This window comes from Apteryx rowi, unplaced genomic scaffold (assembly GCF_003343035.1).
Source record: "Apteryx rowi isolate R43461 unplaced genomic scaffold, aptRow1 scaffold_106, whole genome shotgun sequence".
Taxonomy (NCBI): Eukaryota; Metazoa; Chordata; class Aves; order Apterygiformes; family Apterygidae; genus Apteryx; species Apteryx rowi.
This window is the reverse complement of record NW_020447264.1, coordinates 108,104-124,447: the sequence shown is the minus strand read 5'-3', so window position 1 is coordinate 124,447 and position 16,344 is coordinate 108,104. Positions and strand designations below refer to the sequence as shown.

Sequence of the window (16,344 nt, the reverse complement as noted above, 5' to 3'; positions counted from 1 at the left end):
TAAACCGGCAGAAATTGGTACTTCTGCCAAAAGAAGCCTCCTCCGCTCCCAGCTGCTCGTTCCCTCCCTTGCACTGGCACAAGCAGTGAAGTGGCTGCATAAATGAGCTAGAACGGGCTGATCTGAATTAAAATTAATTCAGCACGTGTACACGCACACAAAAAAAAAAGCTTTTTTCTTTTTTAACAGAGGGAAGCCGGGTACCCACCGCTCCCGCAAAACTGAACCTTAGGGAAAGAACGAGCTGAAAGCAGCGGGGGAGCTGCCGGGCCGGCAAGGCGGCAAGGACTCGGCGCCGCTCCGTGGCCCGGGGCAGCACGGCCAACGGGTCTCAGCGGCACCGGCRTCCGGCGGGCAGAGAGGCTGCGGTTAGTGAGCGCGTGGGAAATACTGAGAAAAGAGAGGGCTCAGTAACCAAGACCAAGGTCTTTTTTCAGACCAAGAACAGTTTACGCATAGAGGTGCCTTGGCCGGCGGTCCCCAACCTTTGCTAACTAGCACTGACACCGAAGGAGCAGCTCACCGCCGCCGACGTCCYGTTTTGCTCACCCTGCCGGTCGGAGCCAAAGCACGTAACCAGAAAGTGTGCAAAAAGCAAACTTTTTGCAAAGCAAAGCGTGGGACGAGGCGGCGTTGGAGGGTCTTGGGCCGCTTGGGATGGGGAGCACCCGAGGAGAGGCTCCCGCGGGGTGGGGGGGTCCCAGGGAGCTGGGGCAACATCTTAAGAGTGACCTGGATCTTCCCCGGTGGCTGGGGAAGGGAGAGGAGCATCTTGCCTCGGGGTATGCGCTTGGATTACTTGCACATCTCCCCCATGAGGTGCACGCAGGGGGCAAACGAGAGGCAGGGATGCCGCATCGCTAAAATAAATTCCCTTTTTCCTTTCAATCCGCGGTCGGGAAGCACGAACCGTTCAGGGGTTTTGCTCCTCAGCGCATGTTGCAAACAGCGCACTTGAAAACCCCACGAATTCACGGCACTCGTTTTCTGGTCATAACACTACGCTTGTATGACGCTTGCTTGTAAGTCTAATTTAATTAAAAAACCAGTAAAAAGCAAGTGCAGGGTTTTGACGCTGTGTTGGCAGGGCATCTGCATGTGAGAATACGCCCCAGGGAGGGTAGCACATTTAAGAGAAATTAAATTGTCTCATTCAGCCCAGAATAAACACGGTGCTAATCCCTCTAATGGCCTTAAACACCACCAGAACTGCGTCTCTAGTGACAAGCGTGCAATAGGACCCAATTAAGTTACTCACACGTTTGAAATCCTAGCCTCATCAGCTTTGGTTTAGTCTGGAGTCTCTCGATGGCTTTCCGTGAACTTGCTGAGACAAGCGAAAACACTAAACTTCGTTAAGCGCTGCACCAGCAGATTGCAGAGACCCGATGACAGCGTGAGTGGGAGGCGCTGGCATTTCTGCGGGCTGCTTCGCACGAGCTGATTTCCAAAGGCGCGGGGAGCTCCTAGGATCCCTGAGTCCTTCGGCGTCGCCGAAAACGGCAGCGTCTGGGATCCATCAGCAGGAGCGTCGTGTGCAGGACAAGGGGATTATTCTGTCTGCTGGCACCTGTGAGTCTCAGCCGAAGCRTTGCCTCAAGCTTGGAGTGAGACACGTTAATAAAAACGTAGAAAAATCAGTGAGAATCCAGAGAAGGGAAATCAAAATAGTAAAGGTTTAGAAAACATGGCATGTGAGGAAAAGCTGAGCGAATTATATATAGTAGTGTTAAAAGAGAAGAAGATAATTGTGGAGAGAAATAATATTAGAAATAAATATCTAATCAAGTGGGCTTGATGCTCGCTAGCGGTAGTAAAAGAGGAATTATCTTTGTTTGCAGAAATGGAGATTTAAGTTACAGCTAAGGGAAAATTTTCCAACTATATGGCGAAGAGTTTACCGAGGGAGGRTGGAAAGTTTTAAGAAAAATATCTTCTGGGGTGGTCAATATTTACTGAATCCTGCTGGGGGTCTGCTTTAGGTTTCCTCAGCTCATTTTCAGCCCTCTGTTTCCCCGGTCCCGTCAGCCCTGTGGCATCTTGCATGTGTAGTTGCAACGTCAGTGGTTGCATCCTGCATCCCTCTGCAGAAACATCGTGAAGAAAAGGGTCCGGAGCTGAGTGCCCCATTGCCTTTCTGTGCCAGTGCTTGTACCACCGCAGCGGGGATGGGAGAAGGACGTGGTCTGGCTGCAGAACAAACCTTTCTTTTGGTTTTTTGGGGGTTTTTTTGCGGGGGGGTTAGTTTCCAGCTTCATCTGGTCTCCAGTAAGATTCACCATGTGGCCTCATGAGAGCTTGCAATGGCATGGAGGTCCGTAGGGAGGAGGGCAGCACGGGGGTCTCCCTCCTGGGCGGTAACATGGACCTGTATTGCTCTAAACCAAGCACAAAAACACACTTCTTCAGAACGCCGCAGGAGCAGCCCGCGACCCTGAGCTCAGCCGATGGCAAACCGAAACCCCCTGCTTGAGAAAGGAGACCAAGATCCGGCTGCTGAGAAATCTCTGCCTCCCGCTTTGGCCAGTCTCGCCGGCCACCCAGATGCCCACTTCTGCAAACTCCATTGCTGAGGTGGCAGGTGCTCACCGGCGTCAGGGAGTTTTAGGGTGATCTGGCACCGATCTGGTCTGCAGAGGGAGGTGGGAACAGCCCTAAGCTCCTCGCGGTGCTCAGACAACGGAAGGAGGAAGAGGCCGGAGTCGGCGCAGAGCTGTTTCGGGGAGCAAAGGACGGGAGCACCAAAGTGCAGCGTGTTTGCAGCGATGTGGGAGAGGTACTGTGAGCCCCAAGAGAAAAGACGTAGGCTGGCCAGGGTGGAGCTGTGCAGGAGCTTGGAAGGAAGATGAGGCGTCTGAATTTGCTGTGGAAGGAGACCAGGAGCCAATGCAAAGCTTCAGGAGGAGGCGTGACATGGGCCAAGCAGCAGGCAAAGAAGATAATTTTAGCAGCAGCAGCAGCTTGCTGGATAGACTCGAGCAGCGCAAAGGAAAAAAGGGAGAAAATTGACCACAGAGGAGATTGTAGGATGGTCCAAGTGTGGTTTCCATGAGAGACAAGGAACCAACAACAATGTTGTACAAGGCAGTGATGAAAACTAATTTGCAATAGTGTGTATGATGCCCGTGGCTGTGCTGGATAAATTCAGGGTGGAATAGGTGTAGGGAACGGTTGCTAAGCTTAGTCAGGGGAATGGAGAGCTTCTCACAAGAGGCACCCAAAACCACTGAGTTTTCTTAGCCCAGAAGCAAGATGACAGGATTGCTCTCTGCAAACGTGTCAGAGGAAGAAGGCAAATATCAGAGAAAAAGGACAAGTTTTTCAGGCGAGAAGGTGGCGTGGGGTTATTAAATTCAGGCTTGAAACTAAAAAGACGTCTCCCGTCATCRCAGGAGTGAGAGCCTGAAACAAAAGGGGTTATACGGGATGGTCGTAGGGCTGAACTCAAACTCCCGGGAGGTCGCATCTTCTCTCTCCTGCGAAGGTCTGTGTCCTGCATTCCCATATCAGCGCCGCGCACATGGTGACCTGCCGTAGATGAAAGCACAAGCAGAGGAAACAGCTCGCCCACGGTCAAGCCGCCGGGCAGCGTTTCCTCCCAGGCTCACCGTCCAGGAGATTATTTTGTGTCCTCAGGCACTTTYCCAGCTCGCTTCTGCTTTTATCTATCCCTCTGGAGCGGCAGCTGCTTGTCACCGCGAGCGGTCTCGGGCTCTCTGCGTCCCCGCAGCTCGGAGAGCAAACTCCAGCCACCCGTGGATGTGCTCCAGCTGCGAGGGGAGCCCTGAAAGCTTGGCAGTTATTTACTGCTAAAGAAAGTTGCTTCTTTTCCAAAAAGTTTTTGCTATTTTAACTCTTTAGGGGGGAAAAAAAAAGGAAAAGAGAAGCCTCCCAAGGGCAAACAAATGCTAGAGTCGTGTTTTTGCTGATAACGGCAAGACTCAGGAGTGCAAGCTCAAGGGAAGGAGATGTCTCTTGGGTTAGATGGAAAACAGAGAGAAAAATGTCAGTAACGGGAAAAGAAACCGCAGCACAATCCTAAAGGGAAAGCCACCTTCATTTATCAAGTGGGCATTACTTTTCTGCTGTGCTTTCCGTTTCTGGGCCCTCTTTCTTGCCTGCAGTTATTGCCATCTCGCCGCTGGCGCAGGGACGGCACGCAGACCGAAATACACGGATTTGGGGGAAGGGGGAAGCCGAGGGGGGAAATCAGAGCCCTGCTCTGCGCGTTTGCACACTGCCGTCGTTCAGTCATGGCAATTATTTGCCAGGGTAACGAAAGTTGGGAGACAGAGCGAAGCCTTTGCTCTCTCCTCCACGTTCACCTGCGTAACTAGGCTTGGTCTGGGCTAGCTCAGGGGTGGTGGGGACCTGGGGCGTCCCACGACGTCCCCTTTAAGCCAAGCTCCTTCACCCCGGCCAGTTTTCGCGGCTGTCTCTCCTGCTGTGCTTTGCTTTTCTCCTCTCTTTTTTTATCCCGTTTCCAGCATGGAGAAAAGATGCCTTCAGTAAGGGCGGAAGAGTCTCTTTTGGGGCTTGAGTGCTTTATTCTCCTTGTGGGCACGCAGACGTGGTCTGGCTGCGGTCAGAAACRCCGGCGCCCGCGGAGCTGCTCTGCAGATGCACGCGCAGTTGTCCCCTTGCGCTGGGTGACATGGAACGGATATTCAGAGCTCCGGACACGTGGTGCATCACCCCAAAAATCATGCTCCAGAAAGCCCAGATGTTGTCTCCCACTGAGGTGGTGGCCCAGCTGGGGCCACCAGCTGAAAGCCGACCCTGCTTTGAGCAGGAGCTTGGAGTAGAGACCAGCCGAGGTCCCTTCCAGACTGAATTATCCGGTGATCCTACGATCCTAGGRCTGCTTCCTGTGACCTGGCATTTCTCCAAAGTGAGGTGCCTTCTCCAAGCCGTCATGCAAGCTTCCTAGCTGCTCCTGCCAGTATCCAGAGCATGCCTTATTTCCAAAGGGATAGGACCAACCCAGGATAAGTTCATGGCAACATCTCCGTGTTTGTTCACGTGAAAAAATTAATATTGATAATGATGATTAATATTAATATCGCACATATTGAACCAGTTGCACTTGTGATGGTGGGAGGCCGTCACTCCCTGAGGGCTTGGGCATGCAAACTTCATTTGTCTAAATGCTCGAGGAAAACGAAAGCGAGTTCGAGCAGTGCCTGCAGGCCAGTTTCCAACGCTGAGTTTAACTGCAGCATTTGCGATTCGCAGCTCACACTTCTGTTCCCCAACTGGAAAATCTCTGAAAGAAATCCATACAGCARCAACTGTAAATATTTGTATTAGAAATATAATTCGCCCATTCAACGTGCAGTGCAGAGCTGCGTTTCTTGGCTGAGCTTGCACAGGGCGCTCCTCGCCGCAGCCTCCGCGGTCCTGCGCGGGGCCCGGGGCCGGAGCGGCTCGCGGGGCACCCTTGCACCATCAGCTGCATGAATCCRTTGCGACATTCCCCCGTTTGTACAGTCGGCGGCTCAAAGGTTCGTCGCTAAAAACGCAAATCTTGTAAGCCCAGCAACGTTAGGGGATTTCACAACACTGCCCAAGAGAGGGAAAGCAAACTGCTCCCGATAAATACCAAGTTGTGAGTTGTTGACCGAGTTGTGGCAACTGCTGTGTCTAGCAGCAGCTACTGAAGGAATAGCCTGGTGGGCAGCGTCTGACGAAAGCTCGAAGCGAAAAGCAGCGTCCGCTGTTTCTTTGTAAACCCCAGGAGGGAGGAAGGGATGCTCGGAAATAGTTTGCTCGAAATATCAAGGTATTTCTGGGGCTTTGTTTGGACCTGGCTGCTCCCCAGCAGGGGCTGGGGAGCTCTGCAGGCACCACCGGCTCCAGGAAGGCCGTCGACAGCCCTCCTGGAGCTTCACTGAACCAAGGGCAAAGCAGAGCTTGATGACAACGTCCAGTAGTAGTTATCAACACAGAAAACTAATCTTGCTGAGGAGAGAATTAGCTCTTGGAATCATTTTGTTTCCTGCCACCTACATAAATTGGACCCACTGAAGTTCCTCTATATTTTGGTGCCCTTCGAGCGTTTTGGGGTCGCACTGGGGATGCAGCCCTGCCAGCCTGCCTTTGGCACTGCTGGCCTGGGCGTTGGGGTTCTCCACGCTGATGCGTCTGACACAGCTCGATAYGGTCCCAACCACACCTCTCCGTTGCATGGATGAGTCACAGCGATGTTTTTAAGAAGGACGCGCAGATTTTGGGTTTGCAGCGTCAACATTTGGAGTTTCCAGGATTCCTCGTACACGTGGGGTGCCACGTTTGGGCGCCTGCACAAGCTTAGCAGGCGTACGGGGAGGCTCRGGTCTATCTGCCGCTCTTCCAGCTTCCTTAGGGTGCTTCGCTTTGGTAACAGCTTGCTTACAGCTTTGCTACAGAGAAGCTAAAATTAAAACAGTGACTCCATTACAGACTGAAAACAGAGCATTCCTTCTCCGCCTGTGTGCTTTGGATGGACATCAGAAGCCAAACCCATGCTATAAAATCCCCTGTGTAAAAACAATCTTCTATTCTGATCCTCGGGGCATTGAGATTTGCTGCGGTCTGAATGTTCAGTTCCCGGACCTGTGTTCAAGGGGCTCTGAAATGGGATTTGCCTGGAAATGAAAAATATAAACAGTAGAAGCAAGCATCTCTGTAGCTTATTGCTTTAAACAAAAGCTTATTCTGCTCCAAAGAAGGGGGGGGGGGGGAAGAGAAATTAGTTCATGGACAAAGAAAGAAAAAACCTTTAGGATCTCATTTCCTCATAAATCCCCTAATTCTTCAGGGAAGGGGACGTGTGTAGGCAGCCAGCCCAAAGGCGTCGGAGATGTCTCCCTTCTCCCAGCCAGCTGGTGGCTTTTGGTATGGGACCGACCTTCATGGGTGCAAATTCCTCGTTCATCCCTGAGCCACTGCACTGTGGTGCGAAGCTGCTCCCTGGACATCTAGCCGTGTACCCCCACAAGGAAGTCCTGCCGGGGCTGTCAAAGTCTTCATCCTCGCGATGGACACTTGAGACAGGGCCACCAAGAAACCCAGGGAGATGGTGCTTTGCAATCACGGCTCTGCAATATAAATCATGCCATGATTTTTTTGAGGAATGAAGGTGCAAGATACTTTAATTTGCAGTTCAATATCTGCGTGTGACCACTGAGATACACCAGCAGACCCCATACCRTGACACTGGGGACCCCTTTGACCTACACTGGTTTCCAGTGGGTCCGTAGGTGCCCATCCCTCCGCTGACACTGCCATAGGGCTGTCTGCCCACATCCAAGCCCATTCAGGCAGGCCGTATGGAGGAAATCTGCGTGGCCACTTTCCCTTCGAATGGAGACCACAGGACAGATGTGAAATGTTTAATTGCCCCCTGGGAAATGTGGGATTTCTTCCTAATTTGAAACATTAAAATTAGCCTGCAGCACAGAATGGAATACATCTCTCTTGGCCAGCACCAGGTAGATTCGAGGCAGTTGCTCCCCCTCATCTCTAATCCCTGCGATTCGGATGGATGTGCACATGAATGGGACATCTCTGCAGAGCCTCCTTCCCCCCAGCCCCGGGAAATGCCCCTTGGAGCGACTGCGGAGGCAGCGCTGGTGCGAAGTGAGCTTTGCTGAATTTCTCCTGCTTCACTGCCTGGCTCTGGGCTCCTCTGGGACAAGAATATCAAATATGGTTGCAGGAGAGGGATGGGAACAGAGCTCTTAACAGGCTTTCAGACAAGGGAGCACAGATGAAAGCTAAAATAAAAGTAAGATTTTTTTTCTCCATGTAGGAGAGAAATTAATGGCTCCCATAAGTAGGTAGAGAACCTGCAAGCTGGGAAGATCTTGGCAAACACTTAGGGGATAGGAATGAGGCTTTTACAGGGCTCAGACTGACAGATGAACGGCTCTAAGTGGGTCACGCTCTTCCCGCGTTTAGCTGCCGCATGGAAATGGGGGGCTCTTCAGGAGCTTTAATGAGGCCTGAAGCAGTTTGCAGAGCTCCCCGGTCACGTCAGCTCCCGCATCCCCTCAGCTGCTGGGGCTGGAGACAGACCCCTTGCTGTGCTGAGCCTTCATCACYGGGACTCCTGGGTGCCCCAACCTTCATCACCGGGACYCCTGGGTGTTCTGGGAGCCACAGACACCAGTGTTGCAGTGTCCCAGCCTGGTGCAAATCCCGTAGGAGCCCGACAGCATTAACACATGGGGCTGGGAAGGGACCTGCCTGCCCATCCCCTGCCTCGTACCCCTKGTCTGCCCTGCGCAATTCAGGGGTGTGCTGGGAACCAACCCCGCGCAACTGATGGCCCGGTACACGACATCGAGAGGATGTCCTCGTCCTGCCCTCAGCAAGACCACGCAGCCCTGACCAGCGGTCCCTCCAGCCAGCTTCACAGCACCATCTGGCCACATCCCCATCACCCCGTTGGTATTACAGCAGCCCAGCACACATGGCCTCCTGGGGAAGGAGCCATGGGGACAGGATGATCAGAGCCAGGAGATGATGCTTCACCACCTTCCCACTGGATTCAGAGTGGCCTTGTCCCGAAGCGACTTCTCCAGCAGGTAGAAGGGGGCAACAGTACAGAGCCTTGAAACAGAGACACTAATGAGCATTGTGTGGCTTCCCGGGCAGAGAGGGATGCATAAACCCCATGTCCCCAAAGCAGATTGCTCATGATACCCCTCCAGGTCCTGCAGACAGTAATGACGCTCCCTCTGATGCCCTGGAGTGGAGCTGGGTYCATCACTGTGGTCCTGGAGGGGCCAGCTGCATAATGCAGTAAGATTTGACCCTTGGTGCTTGTCCTGTCGTGAAATGAGAAAGAAATGCCCAGAGGTGACTGGAAATGGGGTCAGCAGTCCCCAAGGGATGAGGAAATCTGGACCAAAACCAGGAGACAAACTTAGAGACATCAAAGCCACATCAGGGTGGCCTCAAACCACCACGTCCCTCTGCTTCGGGCAGGGGGTATTTAACTGGCGATAGCGGTTATGGACAATGTCTGAGGCTGGGATGCAGGAAAGCCCCTTAGTGGTGTGYGTCTTGCTGCCAGCGAGAAGAGGCTCAGCACCGTGGGACCGTGACCGTACGCTCRTCTTGGCAGAGCATTTGCACCGAAGCGGTGCAAAACGCCAAGTGATGCCGGTCCAGAGCCGCTCACGGTGTAACTTATGGCACGAGGGGCAAAAACACCGAGCCGAGGTGAAAGCATGGTGAGACCATTCCCAGCAATAAGAGCAAGAGGGAGCAGYGTACAGCTATGGAGAAAGGGAAACCTGGGGATTAAACGTAAGCGATGCACTTCCCAGGAAAGCAAGGACATCTGGAAAGCTGGTGGAAGCTTCTCTTCTCCGGATAAACCGGCGAACGAAGCCAGCCCCAAGGTGTGTGGTGGGCAGGGGGTGGGTGAGCATTTGCCACCGACCGGAGGGCTGCTTTGCCCCCGGATCTGCCTGCTTTTCCCCCTTTAATGGGCTGCTTTGCCCCCGGATCTGCCTGCTTTTCCCCTTTCGAAGCGCAAGGGATGCAGCCCCCATTGCATCAGCGGGTCTTCACCCGTCCGGCGCCCGGCCCGTAGGCAGCAGAGGGACGAAATGGGGACACGAGGGGTTAATTCGGTAGTGGCATCCCRGAAAAATGCCCTCCCCGCACGCATCCGGGCGGCTCCTGCGCCCTCTGCAGCCCCCCTGTTGCCCCTCCGGCCCCCGGTGCAATTTCACKTTTCCAAACCCGAGGCCACCCTGGGCCGGGCGTGGGGTCGTCCCCGTCCCGTTGTGTCCCCRGGCGCAGCGGGGGGGCATCCCTGGGGTGCCCCCAAAGCCGGACGGCGGGGCCTGGGCCTGGGGAGCCCCCCGAAATCGCCGCCCGAGCCAGGGCTGGCTTCCTCTAGATGTCACCCTCATCCGCCTTTTTCCGTCGCTCCGATTTTTCCCTTTCTCCAAGATCCTGCTTTTTTTTTTTTTTTTTTTTAAATTCCTTTCTGATCTCTTTCCGGCCATGTGTGATTGCAGTTTCCTCTGGGCGTCCATTTCATCAGCCCGAAATTAAGCGGCGGAGCGGGGCCGCCGGGCGGCGAGGGGGGCAGCCGCCCCCCGCCCCAAAACCTTGCCATCCGCCTCCCGCCCCGGCGATCGGCACCCCGGCGAGCCGCCGGCTCGGCTCGGCTCGGCTTGGCTCGGCGCGGCGGAGGCCAGGGCACCCTTGGGCCCCCCCGGCTTCCCCAGGGCTGGGAACACCGGGGCCGGTTCCCCCCGGCCCACCGGACTTCCCGGTGCCGAGCCCGTCCCGTCCAGCGCCAGCCCCRCGGGGGGACGGAGGCGGAGGGACCTGCCGGCTCCGGCCTGCGGCTCGGGCAGGGATTTTTGCTTTTCTGCTCGGCTGCCGGGGCGGCCGGCGAGGGGCTTTGCTGCCCTCCCACCCCGCCGCCGCAAAGGAGCCGCCGCCAGCTCCGTCTCCCCAGGCCTGCGCCGGCCGTGATTTATTTTTTTTATTTTTTTTTCCCTCCTCCAGCTCCGATCCGAAAAGCCGTCGCCAACGCTGCCCATCTCCTCCCACCGCCGGGCGCTAACGGAGCCGGACTCACCCCCCCGGCGGCATCGCCCGAGCCCACCCCTTCCTCCCCGTCTCCGAGGCCGGCTCCGCTAGGACGCGGGGAAGTCGGCGCCGGCCGCCGCGGCGCGGGGAAGCCGTGTCGGCGGCCACCGGAGAAAAGGCGCCGGGCGGATTCGGCTTTTTCGCTCCGCCGGGGCTCGCGCCCTCATGCGCGACGCGGCCCCGGCTCCGCGGCTCCGCCGGGCGATGGCCACGCGCTGAAGATGTCGGCGTCCAGGCTCAACGGCGTCAATGGGTTTCTGGAGGAGGGCAGGATGGAGGCGGGCGACATGGGCAGGATCCTCCGCTGCCTGGAGATGGGCACCGTCCTCACCTTGTTCTACCAGAAGAAGTCGCAGCGGCCGGAGCGAAGGACCTTCCAGGTGAAGCTGGAGACCCGGCAGATCATCTGGAGCCGCACGCCCGAGAAGGTGGAGGGCGACAGTGAGTATCAGCGGGAGGTGGAAGCGGCCGTGGGATGCCCGTGCCCGCGCACCCGGTGCAAACGCGGGAGGAGAAAGCRGCCGGAGCGGGTGGGCATGGAGCGACGCTCACCTCGTCCGCCCCGGCGCGCTCGGCCGGTGACTCCCCGTGGGGCGTTGGACAGGCTGGGCGGACACTGCCGTTGCATCGTTGGGAGACCCCAGCCGGTGGGCAATGCTGTGATTACCGCAGCTCCCCGACGAGCATCCTGGCTCGACCCGTTTTCCCCATTTCTCAGGGTCGGATTGGGAGAGCCGCTCCCTTCTGCTCTTTCTTTCCACCACGCCGAGCCCCGTGAGGCTGCCGTGCCTCCAATCCCATCCCTTGGCCCCGCGGGCTCCGGGGTGCCGCCGTAAACCCTGCACCGTCCCAGCAGAGCAAGCGCGACATGCGGAGCGCAGTGGGTAGACCCGGACCGTCGCCGTGTGCCGGCTGCGCGAGCCCTCGGGTAGCCCTTGGAGCGGCCAAACCGTCCCAGCGCGCGTTTTCAAYGCAAAATTTAGAGAGCACCTGAGCTGGTGGCTAATCGGCACTGGAGTCCGACACGAGAGAAGTCCCCACTTAAGCCTGGTCGGAGCATCCGTAAAAATCACCCTTCGTTGTGGATTCGCTGGTGTCTAGTAGGCTGTCGGTGCGTACTACGGTTTCTCCTCCAGCCAGGYTTTGGTGGGGCCTCTGCACTGTCCCCAGCTCTGTATTTTTGCTAACTACGTAGAAACTTGTCACCTTGAGACTTCCCCTTGAATTCAGCCGAAAACAGCCAGCGGATTAAAAAAATGCAGGCAGGGAGGTGACACAGAGCTGTACAAATAAGCCCCACGTGGACGGGAAACCAGTTCTGATCCATCTTTTCCCTTGGACAAAGGCAGAATCTGCCCGGGGGGGGGGGGTTGGAAGATGATAGATACAGGTACCTTTTGCCAGGGGGGTTTCCAGCTTCGCGATGTCTTTTAGCAGCCGTCTGGAGCATCGCAAAACGTCGCTGCAGGCCCGCAGTGCTTCGCCCCTGCAAAGCACGGGGCAGGCATCGCTGGCCTGGTGGGACACGCTTTCAACCCAAGTTGCCAAAACTGAGCTACGGAAAGATTTCGGCCTACATTTTCCAAAGTGCCGCTAATTTTTGCACTGCCGGATGCGCGCGGTGGAGCGCAATCCCAACGCGGCGAAGCCGGGGAGACTTTCGCCCCGGCCTGCGGCTCCCACGTGCCTCCCGTGGCTGCGAGGTTGCTCCGTTTTTTGCGGGCTCTCGGCAAAGTGGGCTGCGAGCCGGGAAGGAGGGTGGCGCACCCGGATTAGCGTCGAGCAGGATCCGCGCTTGCCCGTACCTGCTCGGCGCRGGAGGCAGGCTCGCCGCGAACCCTCCGGCGAAGTAGATCCCCCCGCCATGCCGTGGCAGAGCTTCGTGCGCGGAGGAGGAGGAGGAGGGAAAGGGGAGGGGAGGAAGGCTGGGGCACCTGCACCCGGCGGGCTTTTTCCGAGAGGCGGTGTCATGCACCGAGCAAGGAGATTTGAGGATGCTGGAAATATGGTCCTGCTGGCACTGGCTGCGTTTGGGATGAGCCCCGACACTGGCAGCTGCTGCAGCCTGGCAGGGCATCTCCTCTAAGCCGAGGACAACGAGCCCCAGGGCCACCAGGGAGCGAGGACATCGGCCTGCCGGTCCCCAACCTGCTGGCTGGGACCCCGCGGCCCTCGCAGAGAGAAAGCTCACGCTCCGATCACGGAAATAGCATGTTTCCGGCTCCTTGCTTTTATTTGTGCAGGGCTTGGTCAGGGTCTCGGCGTTGCTTTCCCCTCTGCCGCAGGCTCACAGCGGACACGGCACCCCAATGCCCTGCCTCAGTTTCTCCACCGGCACGGCGGAGCATCCCAGCCTCCGGACCCAGCCGGTGTCCTCAGGGTCTGGTTTCTCCCACGCGACGGCCCAAATCGCCATTTGGGACCTAGTGAGTCTCCTCTGAGGTCATCCAGGAGGGGAAAAAAGGAAAATCTCTCCAGAAACGCCATAATCCCTCTATCTCATCCCACAGCCAGCTTTGACCAGGGTCTCATTCCTGCCCCGCTGCCCGACCTCACGCCTGCCCAGGCCATTTTAAATCCACCCTAGGGAAGCCCCCGTGCTGTCGGAGGCTAATTTCGCGGTTCGTTAACGGAACGACAGGCGTGCGTCCTCGTACCCGTCCACGCAGAGGGGTCCCTTTCCGCCGAACGGCAAGGAGACGCTCCAAAACGCCGGCTGGGGCAGCAGCCAAGGTTAGGAGCCAAGCTAGCGAGGAGCTAAGCTAACGTGTTGTCCTGCATTGCCCCCAAAATTAAACTCTTCCCACCCAAAAGGTTCCCATCCAGGTGCCCTTGGCAGACCTTTCCCCCAGAAGCCCAGTGCGAGGAGGGAATCTAGTGGCATGCCGAAAACTGCCRAAAAGGGATCTTTGCAAGAAACAAAAGAAATAGGGGTGAAGGCAGCGGGGGCAAACCCAAGGGTGGGCATCAGGCAGTGGGCGCGCGCGGGTGCTCGGCTGGGGCAGGGGAGGCTCTGGCGCGCGCAGCGTACGCAAAAGCAGGCCTCTGCTTGTCTCCCGGCGTGGGGAAAAGGGCACAGGAAAACCCTCGCTAAAAATAGAGCGGTTTCCAATCTGCGCTTGGAAAATCTCCTGGGCTGCGGTAGGAGAGCGCCTGGAAAAGGCTGGCTCGGTTAGCAGGGCCCGGCCCGGCTTCGGAGCCTGGGTTTTAAGTCGTTGCCCTCCCCTGCCCCGCTCCTGGCGTTTCGGAGAGGCCGTTTGCAGCCCGTGGTGGGATGAACGCGCCGCAGGCTGAGCCCCGGTGCATCGGGAAGGATTATTCCGGTTTTGCAATGGCGATGGCGAATTGGGACTTGCACCTCCGTCCTCGCTAAGTCTTGACAATTATAGATAGGACCGTTTGGGGTGGAGGAGAAAACACAGATGTGGTTTAACGCCGCCGGACGGGCAGGAAGTGTTTCATTTTGGGATCTGAAATCGGCTTCGCAACAGCGCAAGGGAGCCCTCTGGGATGCGGCCCCCCTGGACAGGGGGGTCCGAGCGGTGTCCCCGGGCTCCCCGGCATCCTGCGAGAAGGCAAGGAGGCCGAGGCGAACCTGGGGGGAGGCAGCGTGTGTCTCCCGCCGGCCCCTCCGGCTCTGCCCCGGGGGCAGCGCCATTTCCGAGCACGGCAATTCCCTCTCGGCCACTTTGCTTCGCTCTTCTCCTAACGCACGAAGGAAGCGCCCGGGCTCCTTCAGCGCTGGGAAAAGCTGCAGGCCAGACCCCTTCCAGCAGCTGGCCCTACGTTGCCTTCCCACRCAGGCCACGCTGCCCGCGTGTTTAAAGCGCTCTTTGTAACACGCTAGATGCTCCCTTTGCATGAGAAGGGAAAAGGGATTTTCGCAGCTGGAACTGGATTCCAGAGTGTTTTAATAGCTGGGACCCCTGAGACAATGCGGGGAGGAGTTTGGAGACATAGTTCTGACATGATCGCTGCAAATCCGCTGCAGATGTTGTTTCCAGGAAGCCGCCAGCGCGTCGTATTGTGCCGCACGCGCCGCTCGGCGCGGAGAAAGGAGGCGCCTTCCAGCTCCGCTCCCTCGCCCGTGGCTCGTCTCACCGGGCGTTTTGGTCTTCGCGGCGCCCAGAGACTTCGCCTGAGGCCGGATCCCGGCAGCGCCGGGCCGTGGGGATGGTTTTCTTTCCCTAGGTGGGACGTGCAGGCTGGTCGCCCCCCAAGGTACCCCCGAGCATCGGCAGAGCCCCAGGCGCTGCCGGGCACCGGCTTCTCGGCAGGAGAAGGCTCTGCCTCTGCAGSCAGGCAGGTTCGGTCACGAGCCGCCGTCCTCCAACCTACGGAAACTCAGTCAGTCCCAAGTATCTGCCCATTTACGCTCAGGACACAAATGCGGCTTTGCTCCAGGGCCGCGGTACAGCCCTGGAGCAGCCCCGGCGCAGGGGTTACGCTCCGGGTATGGCGACAGCATGGGTGGATTTCGCTTCCCTGCCTGTGATTTGTTTCCAAAGAAAAAGTGCACGCGCGGGTGCAAACTCCTCCGTGCCTCAGTTCTCCGTAAAGTGATAAAAAACCTCTCTGGTTTCTGGAAAGCTGCCTTGCATTCATGCAGCGAGGGAAGGTTTTATAAAGTCGCCAGTGTTTTCTGGAGCCCTTCCTCCAAGCGAAACTACTCGGCTCCCCATCCTTGCTTGCCACTTAGCCTGCTAAAGCAGCCTGATTTCTTCCCTATCCCTTATTCTTCCATGCGCTCGGTCTTTCCTTCTCCCACCTTCGCCTGGGCAGGAGTCGGTGCCTTGGAACCGGAGAGCGTTTCCAGCGCTGGCAGACGGCCCCGAGCATCGGCGCCTGGGAGCAGCCCTCGGCCAGTCCTGCACCCCTGCGCCCTTCCCTGCCGGTGGCGTAGGAAACCCAGCCGGAGCTTTGCTGGAAAATCTCCGGGAAATGACCCATTTCCTGCATCACAATAACCCGCTCTGGCTGTCTCTCCCCACCACGCACAGACGCATGTTCGTTAGCTCAACCTTGGCTGCACAAAGCCCTTTCCGGTGGTGGCCCTCGGCCCTTGCTCCCTGGAGGACAGAGCTGCACAGGGGTGATGCCCTGCGTAAGGGGGCCGACATCGGCTATTATCACTAATATTCCTAATATCATGATTATTATCATGCTGCCACTTTCCAGCACAGTGGGATGGGCCTGCTCTGTAAAACCAGTGGCTGGAAATATCCTCCAGCGTCGCAGCCCTGAGGAAGAGTCCGGCCCGGAAACCCAGCCCTCCTGCCCCGCCGGCGAGGACTTTATATAGCGAGGATAATGAGAGTGCAGRGCGGGCAGGAAAGCAACGCCCTGCGGTCGAGGCTCCCGGGGTTCGAAATTGCCACCTTTGGGCAGATGTCTTCAATTAAACGATGAGCTCAGACCGTCCTGGAGCAGGATTCGCTTTTGAGCAGAGAAGGCAAGCGAGAGCGCCCAGAGATGCGCTGGCGGGACCGCACAGAGCTCGGATGAAGCCAGCTGAGCAGCACCCGACTGCCCTGGCCTACAGCATGTCCACCTGCGCGCGGGGACATCCTGCTGCTGGGCCGCGGGGACATGGCTCCCTGGAGGACACGCAGCACCCGCGGTGCCATCATGCACCCACAGGCAGTGCCATGGGGATGCCCTGTCTTGGGGACATGGCTCCCCAGAGGACATGTGGCACCCATGGCGCCATCTCGCACCCATGGGCAGTGGCATGGGGATGCC

The 16,344-nt window shown here is 57.3% G+C and overlaps 2 protein-coding genes across 2 annotated transcripts in view; one reads left to right on the top strand and one right to left on the bottom strand.

The window, feature by feature from the left end:
- ZC3H3 (zinc finger CCCH-type containing 3) overlaps positions 1-4,134 on the bottom strand; it is a 162,848-nt gene extending 158,714 nt beyond the window's left edge. Inside the window, exon 1 of the mRNA XM_026069432.1 lies at positions 4,079-4,134. Coding sequence (XP_025925217.1) covers positions 4,079-4,134 — 56 coding nt within the window. The remainder of the gene's footprint in view (positions 1-4,078) is intronic.
- A 6,689-nt stretch (positions 4,135-10,823) lies between these two features.
- The window catches only part of LOC112967901 (1-phosphatidylinositol 4,5-bisphosphate phosphodiesterase gamma-1-like), a 26,647-nt gene continuing 21,126 nt past the window's right edge, over positions 10,824-16,344 (top strand). The window contains exon 1 of the mRNA XM_026069558.1: positions 10,824-11,043. Within this exon, the coding sequence (XP_025925343.1) occupies positions 10,824-11,043 (220 nt within the window). The remainder of the gene's footprint in view (positions 11,044-16,344) is intronic.